At 37.3% G+C, this 9,607-nt stretch overlaps 1 protein-coding gene across 1 annotated transcript in view; it reads right to left on the bottom strand.

The window, feature by feature from the left end:
- Positions 1-9,607, bottom strand: part of LRBA (LPS responsive beige-like anchor protein) — a 373,544-nt gene that overhangs the window by 216,918 nt on the left and 147,019 nt on the right. The window contains exon 38 of the mRNA XM_017744109.1: positions 1,305-1,471. Coding sequence (XP_017599598.1) covers positions 1,305-1,471 — 167 coding nt within the window. The remainder of the gene's footprint in view (positions 1-1,304; positions 1,472-9,607) is intronic.

The raw sequence follows: 9,607 nt of genomic DNA, 5'->3' as shown, positions 1-9,607 counted from the left end.
TATTAACTCAACAAGCAAAGCACACCTAAAGAGCATGTAGGATTCTCTGCTTCTTAGCAAAGCTTCTTAACTGAAATCCAGAGACACAAACAGATGGAGTAAACCACAAGGTACATACTCAGCAAAATTACAGATGTACAAAGTATTGAAGGAAATCTGGTTTTGCACAATTGTAATAAATGCCTTACTAAAAATTCTTTTAAGTGTTGAAATAGGCTATTGGTTTTTTGCACCCTCATAATTTTTTTCTTAAACAGTCTTTTTAGATTTGAGTATAACTCACTTAACAAAAGAGAAACAGCATTAAACAGTTATTCAACGTTTCATTTTTAACCCTATAAGCTAGAGCCCAAAATTCATATTTACAATATGTTTGCAGACATCCTACGCCATAGTATAATGACTTTTAATTTGAACACTTCCAGTTAATTTTATTCATAAAATTTTTATTTTGTTTCTGTATATTATAGAAATTACTAGTGCTTGGGAATTAATTTTTTCTTTCCAGAAGACAAGTAGTCATTGAATAATGAATAAAGGTTACTTGGAAAAACAGTTTGTTGTCTACTCACATATTTCTCTCGTGCTTATTATTCTACTACATTCAAATAACAGTATCTTAATACATGAGCATATTCAGCTATGTTCCAGCCTAAATATGTTCCAGTTATTCATAAGTATTAATTAAGGATGTACTAGAAGGACTTGAACTTGCATTTCAGATTTGCAAGTGAAACTTAAGCACAAGTCTCAGCTAAAGAAGTTAGACAAGTATCATTGTAATGAAGGTACCTGCTGAGAATTCCAAAAGGAATTCATTCTGAATTAGTCTGGAAGTACTGTTTTTACTTTGAAATTACTCACCATTTCCTTGTAACTCAAAAAGATGTTCGTTTGTTTAAAATTTGGCAGAAAAGAAAACAAGTTACTGAACTGTGGTTCAAGCTTGAATCACATAAGACACCAAGAAGAAAGCTAGCACTGAGAAAGCATTTAATTTTAAAAATTATTTTTCTAAACAATAGGGCTAGAACATTCAAAATAAATTCTATCACACTTTTATAACAAAGTCAAAAGTCACAAGAGACTCATCCTGTTTTTCACTGTTCTAACAAAACACCAGTTCTCTGACATTCACCCACACTAAACACTGACATTCACTTTACCTTTTTTATATTATTCTTTTTGAAAAAAACAACACCTGGAAAACCTTGTTTACCTTTAGGTTTGACCATGAGACATTATGTCAAATCACTAGAGCATTGCTGCACAAAAATATTTTAGAACACCCCAAAATCCCTTACCTTGGTGCAGAGCTTCCCCAGGCTCCATGCTTGTCTGTCAGAATGTTGACAATTTTCTGTATTAGTTGTGTTGCAGTCACCTGGTCCCGGTACTTCGCTGCTGTGATCAAATGATGACACATTTTTTCTTCTTCCCGTTTGTCTGCAGAGTACTGGGCACACAGTGACTGGCAAGAAAATAAATACCTTTATTACTTTACATTTTAATTACACCATCCAAAGGAAGTTCGAAGTACTTCATAATTAATTACTTATACAAAACCCTCAAAAGGAAAGAATCAACCCCATTTTCCAGGTTTGAGAATTGAGGCCCTGTGCAGCTGCCCATAGGAAATCCGTCCAGAGAGCCACGTAGAGGATCTTGGTTTGCCATGAATTCTTTAACCACATCACACACACACTCAAAATTTAGCAAAAGCCAACACGTTAGTGGCCAGACTGCATAATAAAACATATAAAATAAAAGTGGTTATGCCTATAACAAAGTGAATAGCTTTAAAAAAACAATGGTAAATCTCAGAATAAAGAATGTCAGCTAGCTGACCACTCCACTCCCATGACTCTTCATTAGATTTGGGGAGCCAACTGCTTGCTGTTGTTTATATATCTAAGAAAGTTAAGGAGAAAAATCCACATTTTTTCAGACAGACAGAAGATAAAATGCATCTGAGGACTAAATCAATCTTTACCAGGTGGCTTCTTGAAGTTGAGCACATTTGCAGGCCGGCATGGGAAAGTCAGTAACTTTCTTAGCAGTATTAGACCTGTTGTAGGAACATCTTCTGCTTGCCAACCTACTCGAAATCAAATTCTAGCAAACAAGAACTGTAAGTCACACCTACTAACTGAATTCAAAACTATGAGAGATTCTTTGTTACAACATTGTGTCATCGTTTTGGTTTTTGTTGACCTTCTGAAAATTTTCTTGTTCATACAGAACTCAAAAAACCAGCATCAAATTTCTATCACCCCCTCATCAAAACCCCATTTTGCTGTACATGAAAACCCACAAGAAATTCAAATATTGGTAGAAACAGTAAAGGCTTTTCCCCACTTCAGCACTCCCTGTTTGTAATTTCAGTTTTCATCTGGCAATTCCACAGATCACATACGCCAGACAAAGCATTTCAGCCTTTGTCAATGATTGGATTATTCTATGATCTAGTTAGTGGAATGGACACAAATGTCTGCCTAACACCAAAAAAAATTGCTTTTTCTTTGTGAAGCACAGCTGATGCAGACACTAGTACAATTATTTCTTAGAGCTTAGGTATCAGCACAATATCATATGCTTTTTTTTTAATGTTTAAAACAGTAGCAACGCTTTTTCTATGTATGTACAAGCCCTAGAAACTTGCTGCAAACAAAAAAATCAGCAGGCTATAAATGCTATTTATATACATGTGTATATATAAATATATATGTCATATAAAGTGATAGAAAGGAAGAATGTGAAGAAAACACAAAATAAAATTTGGGGTTGTGTAGATTTTCACAGACACTAGACAATGAAAATGTACTAACAGACGAATAAATTTTAAAGAACTATTCTGATGACTTTGATATATTTAAATATTTCCTCATAATTTTCCCGTACTTTTCAGCAAAGCTCACCTGATGAGCAGACATCCAGGAGGACTGAAGAATAAGCAGCTGACTTTCCAAGTCAATGAGACATCAAAAATTATCTTTTGTATTCCTACATGAAGCACTCTGCCACCCTTCTTCACAAAAATATAAGATGACTAAATCATACCCAACACTAAACAGTATTTTCCTAGCTCTTTCCAAATACAGCTGTCTGTTCCAATACATTGAACTATTTTGCACCCATGATGATTCCGACTTCTTTTCAGCACTTTGTAAATGTTTCATAAGCTGTTATTTTTAAGTTGCCTGAAAGAGCAGAATTCTAAAAACAAGCGAATAAGGTAAGCTAAGTAGTAAAATGTTTTAAAGTGCTCTTTAATGGATCCTCCTTTACAATTTGAACAGCAACTTTTCATATCTGACATAAAATCCATAGATATAAATCACATTAGAGGGTTATTCTTTCCCCATTATCAATCTCTGTCTCTTTATGGAACATTAAAGTCACATTTGACCTTAAAACATGATAAAATGGAAATCAAACTAGAATGTTTTGTAAAAGATATAATGAACTTGTACCTCTTTAAAAAAAGTCTCTTTATGATGTGATTTTGAACACATCCTTCATTAAATACCAACAAGGATTTTCAAAATGTAGCTGTGACAAACGAAGAAAAAAAAAAGGTATTTTATTGTCCTGACAACGTCTGTGAAAACACAACCAGCCTGTTATAAACTGGAAATGGAACTCCACTTTTCAGGAAATTCGGGATTTAATATGAATAGAAATTTGCAATTATACACCAAAACTGAGAAACTCCCACAGGCAGCAATCCCATGAACTTACAGCATCACTCTAGGAGGAACTCTTAACCACTGCATGCTCTTTACAATATATATTTTACAAACAAAAAAGAAAGAAGCCACAGTTTTGCCAGATGTCTGCCACATGCATATCTAGTTATTACCCCTAAGAAAGTTCTGCAAGAATAACCTCCTCTTTGATCATACAGCTGTCTCACCAGTTGTTCAGTGGTTTCTGCCATATATATATATATATATATATATGCCAAAAATACAGCAAAATAGAAGTTATTTCTCCACCTCCCTCTCTCAAATTCTTTGAATACAGAAGTGAAAGAAGACTGGTTCCACCAAAAGAATCAGAAAAAGACCCATTCTGAAGTAGCCAATCACCACTAGACTATTCTGAAAGCACTAAAAAGTTCCCATTTCTCTTCATTTTTCATTTTCCAGATGCCAGGTTCACCTGATCCACCGCTTCCTAAGATACTACACCAGGATATAGAGTGGTACAGTTAATATTTCACACTAAATCCCAATCATTCCATTTATGTAAAATAGAAATCCAGCTTGATTTCTGTTTGTGCACAATCTCAAAAATGTATTTGTACAGTTTTATTTCTTTCTCAGTGTTTGATCTCTCGCACCTGCAATGTGCACCCTATCATGCCAGAATATGGTTTTACAATTAATATACACAGCTGCAGGCAAACAGGGTTGTCAAACCTTCCTTCCTTCCTGCTGCTTTGGCCGACATGATTTTTGTTACCTGTTTGGGCAAGTGTGCAATGAAACTGTAATCACGAAAGTAGCGCAGTCATCCTTAGGATGAAACTAAGTGTTGAAAGGAAAAAAAAAAAGCATTTTCATATACACACACCTCAAGTGTTATCTCCAAAAAGTCTTAAATTCAGTGACTGTTTAAAGTTTTACAAAGGGGAAGTGTATTAAGCATGGCATAGAGGCAAGACCCTTGTTTTCCAGCCCTTCATCCAGGATAGAACAAAATCCTTCGCTTTGCCATTATCACAGAACCAGGTTTTTTCCTCTCTCCCACTCTCTGCCCAGACAAGACTGCAGGCAAGCTGAACATGAAGGTTACCTGAAGATTCATTTTTAAGGAACAGGAAGGGGCACAAGGTTGTGCAAAGGGCAAATTATAGATGTGAAAATACAATACATTCTGTATGCAGGAAATATTCCAGAAACACTGACAGGGTGAATTAGTCTATTTTGCCTGTCTATATTTCAGTGAAGAGGAGGATTAACTTAGTTTTCAGAACTATTTTATCTTTGATCTTTATAAAAATGTCAAGTAAAAGATTTCCTCTGCACGGTACCATCTCCATCGTGCACCTCTGCAGCCCCAAAATGACAATGTAATGCTTTCTACAAGCGATTCAAAGTTCAATAGTGTGGGGTTTTTAAAAGAAATGTTGCACCTTTTTACTCTTATTCTTCAACTCTGAGATCGCTGAACACTTTTACATATGCCAGTTCCTTTGTCTAATTTACCTAAAAGATACCGGCTTTGTGAACAACCTGTCTCAGAGGGTGTCACTTAAGAGGAAGAGTCATCCATAAGATAACGCACAGTCTTGCCACTAATGCAAATTCCCCACAAATAAGGATATTTTAATAAATGAAGGAGCTCCTCAGTCCTCTGCTTTCACAGATCTTTGCACTTGACCTCTGACCTGAGGTTTAAAGTCTGGACTAAAAATGCTACCCAGGGAAATCTTACAAAGACTCCTGAATAAGACTTAGAAAAATGAAAGCTTAAAACCTCAACAGCGAACAAAAGTCAACCAATGACAACGTCTGACAGCCACCGTCAATTCTGAAGTGATGCCTCTGTCATCCCACGACTCCAAGTATTGATTTCTCTCAGCATGAAAAAAGCTTAAGCCAATGAAATAGATATAGCATCATCCCCCCGATAATAGCCATCAAGGTTAACACCAGCAGAACACTTATCAAAGTATCTCTTCTATTTCTTCTTGTTTTAATGGACTGAACACAATGCAATGGTTTCTCATCTCTTCAACCCATGGGTTTCCAAATCTCATTTATCCACTTTTGCAGCCTTTTATCTGATTTCAAGATTAAAAAGAATCTGCATCTAAATCAACTGTTTGTAATACAAATGGTGCAGGGGGGGAGGGGGATGAAAAAAACATAGGTTTATAGCCAGACATTCCTGAGGGGGAAAAAAATGTGCATTTAAAATCACAAAAGGAAGGAAAAAAGCATGCAGTTGACTTAGATCACACCAAACACAGACTGGCAAAACTATGGTCATGACCAGAAAAAAAAATTTACCACAATCAATTTGGGTTAGTGATTAGAGAGAAATGCAAGATCTCAAGAGACATCTGGTTTTAATGTGTGCTGAGTCAACAGCTTTATTTTTTACCTTCAAGTCTCACAGAATTAAGCTCTAGTAAACCCAAATAAAGACAAGGCAACAGCACTTTTAAGCATATTGCATCTTTCAGATGAACCCAATTTAGTACAGTGGGTAAATGAGACAAACTAACATGAGTTCAACTGGGAAAAAAGCAGCTGTCAGAATAAAGAAATAGTGAAGAGCAGAGACAAATAACATCAGATTCCTTCTGCAGTGTCCACTAGCACCACAGACTTTTTTTAGCCTTTTTCTTTGATGCTTATCTAATTGATATTATTTATGCTACAGTAGCACCCTTGGATCAAAGACAAAGCTTTGCACAAACAAGTAAGATCTCTTCCTCTTTGCTAGAAACTGGGATTTCCTACACTATTCCAATACTCTACTTATCTAAGCATCATTGCTAACCACTGGCATAAACAATATGCAGAGAGAAATGTTCTTTTCAAACCCAAGAACATGTTTTTACTGTACTTATGTCCAAACATTTTGCATTCAAATCACGCACTAGGATAGGAACTTTACTCCCTTCCTCTTTTGCAAATCCGGTTTGTCAGCAGTCCCTTCATGCTGCTCTTGTTTAAAATAGTCTAAGAGCCTAAAAACAACACACTTCGGCAGTAAATTTAACATTTTTTGGGTTCACATCTTCCAAGTACAAAGCATTTTTCAAGCTAGAAAGAATCCAAGCAGAATTCCCTATGCTCTAGAAACAGTAAAGCTCAGCACTCCTGCACAGGTGGCTCCATGCTCTCAGATTCGATATTAAGCAAAGGAGCCAGGGATGATCTTTTCAGGCATTCCCCAAGCACACTGTATCACCCTCGTGACATTCAATGGCTTCAACACCACCACAGAGATTAGTGCTGTATTAATACACTGAAGAACTTCTAGTCCAGTGCAACAAGCAAATCAAATCCATGAGCAACTTCTGGAATTGACAAACTCCTTTATTGTATAAGGAACATCCACTCTGCCAAAAAATGACATACACTTACATAATCTAAGGGTTCACTACACGTTCCTAGTGAGGGCCAAATTAAGGTCACACCAGTGTGATATTTCACAAGTGCTGGATACTTGGTTTTGCTATCTTTTCATATTGTCCTTTCTGTGCAACTTATGTTTTAAAAAAAAGGTGGTTGGGGGGGGGGAGAGAACCTTTTAATTATCTGAAAACATATAATTGAAGTGGGCCAAATACAAAGCTCTGGAATGTCCTCATTCACTAACTGTGACTACCACCTCTCCAACTGCCTCGCTCCACGGAGGCACAGTAAGGATTTCCATTGCCTTGGAGGTAGGTACAAAGCAGTTCAGCAGTTCTGGCCCCAGCAGCCAAATGATTGCTTCCCTAGGATTCAGATTTCCAGACACCCCGCTGCCAGCACAGTTCTTTTACAACTCACAGCACCAAGACTTGGCACAGGAGTGACACCTGAACAGATTGAAAGTCACATGCACTTCAGATGGCACAGCTAAACCTGAAATGAAATCTCTAAATGCAGGTAACACACACCAGGCAAGGATTTCTGAACAACACAGCTCACTAGTTAAGAAGCCCTTAAAGGTACTACCTAAAAAGCAATTTTTCACGAGTTTTGTACCAGATGAATTCTGAATCATTTTTCATAATAGGGACCAAAGGTACATTTCTCTAAGTGGGGAAACAATACCACCTTAAAACATGGGGAAAATGGACATTCTCAATGACTGGAAAAATGTAGCCAGAATGATTCAGACAAGCAGATAAACCAAAGGATAATCTGGAACCCTATTACAAAATGCCTTGTACCACTAGTTCCCCTCGTAAGTGGTACGGAGTATTTTGTAGTAAAGTTCCAAATTAAGTCACTATAAATATGGCTTCAGTCTCTGGCTATAAAAGAAAGTGAAACACATTTGCATGACTTAAAATTCTTTAACTTTGATAGCTATCAAAGAGACAGATATAAATACTTAAGTGTATCAGTATTTTAACACCTGACTTATGTTAATGGTCTCAACACTTACCTTAGAGGAATGTATATTTCTATATAGGATTCTTTATTATGTAAGTGCTCACATTCATATTATATGTAGCATCCTAAGCAAATATAATCAACATACCTCTGTTGATTTTGTTATTTATTGTTTGATATTCCTGCTACATCACACTCACTAAATTTCCTTATAAATTTGCAAAACACATGCAAAGAATATTCATTTCCAGCCAAAAACCTCTTCATAAACAGCTTCCAAGCTTATGTAAAGTTCCAGCTTTGCAAAAGGCGGAAAGATTAGCCCCTTGAGATATCCCTGCAGTCTGGGGTCTGTGTTTCTGTTTCTATTTTCTACATAGTTCCCCTCGAGCACTTTTCAGCTTCCCCTGTTTAGTGTCTTGGATTCAGAACACAACTCTGATTTTAATCCAGGAGTTTGAGAATGTATCAAAATCTATAACTTCATGAACAAAGAACAGAGAGATCACATTCATTTGAGATAACAAGCATTGAGGCATAATAGTTTCCTATCTTGCCATGACTGGTTGCTGTTGCTGCCTGTTCCGAGCCTCCCTTCCCCCTCCCTGAGACAAGCCAGGACTTGCCTCTGCCACGTGCTCCGAGCTCCTTTGTTCCAAGCGCGGGCAAAGCCAAATGTAACTCAGACTCTTCAGCAGTGTCTGATTGGCCGCTCACCCCGGGTCCGCCCCCAGTCCTCCCCTTTCCCCTCCTCCGAATAAAAGAAAGGACCAAGGAGGGGTCCGCCCTCCTTGGCTTTGCAACTCTTTCTGAGAACATCTCTTGTCGTCTGTTTCTTTTTCAAAGCTGTAATTGCGGGAATTAGGCAAGCCGGGAGCTATATTTCTCCTCTTTGCTTCTGCTGGTGGTATTTGCTCTGCAGCTGATACAGGTACCACTTTTAGAGCTACCGAAATGCTGGATTGCCCGTGCTACCTCTCTAGGCTGCCCGAGGCTTTCTAAGGCATTGAACTATGAGCTTAGCCGGTAAAAAGCTGTAAGTGTATCTCCTCAGGTTGCATGCCAGTAACAAGCACATCTCCAATAAACATCAGTACTTTGGATACCACGTTGTTTTCAGATCTGTCTGGGCTCCTAAAGATGTCACTTATGAAGCTTAGTGGCAAAATAAAATTTAAAAGAATTAAAAACTTGTAGTTGTCCTTACAAACACAAATTTGTTACCCAAAAGGTAACTCATCTGTCCTTCACCAGCTTCTACCATGGATGCTCCAAGAGCTGATTTACTGGCCTTGATGTCTGACAGTTCAGGACTTTTTCAGCCTCTCACAGTGGAGAATGATCACCTTGCCTGGTACATATCCTTGAGAAACACTGCTAAATAGGGCAAACACAGTATGGCAAAGTATTTCCTTCCTGCACATGGAAAAAAATCCCTTTAATTAATTACTGCCATTAAGCGACCTTCATCTGTATCTGCAGAAACATTTTCATTAATTATTAAGGAAAAGTATTAAGGGTGGATTTTGGTTTGTTGG

The sequence above is a fragment of the Corvus brachyrhynchos genome, unplaced genomic scaffold (assembly GCF_000691975.1).
Source record: "Corvus brachyrhynchos isolate BGI_N302 unplaced genomic scaffold, ASM69197v1 scaffold229, whole genome shotgun sequence".
NCBI classification, from domain to species: Eukaryota; Metazoa; Chordata; class Aves; order Passeriformes; family Corvidae; genus Corvus; species Corvus brachyrhynchos.
Note: the sequence above shows the minus strand (reverse complement) of the source record. Positions and strands in the feature narration are given on the sequence as shown.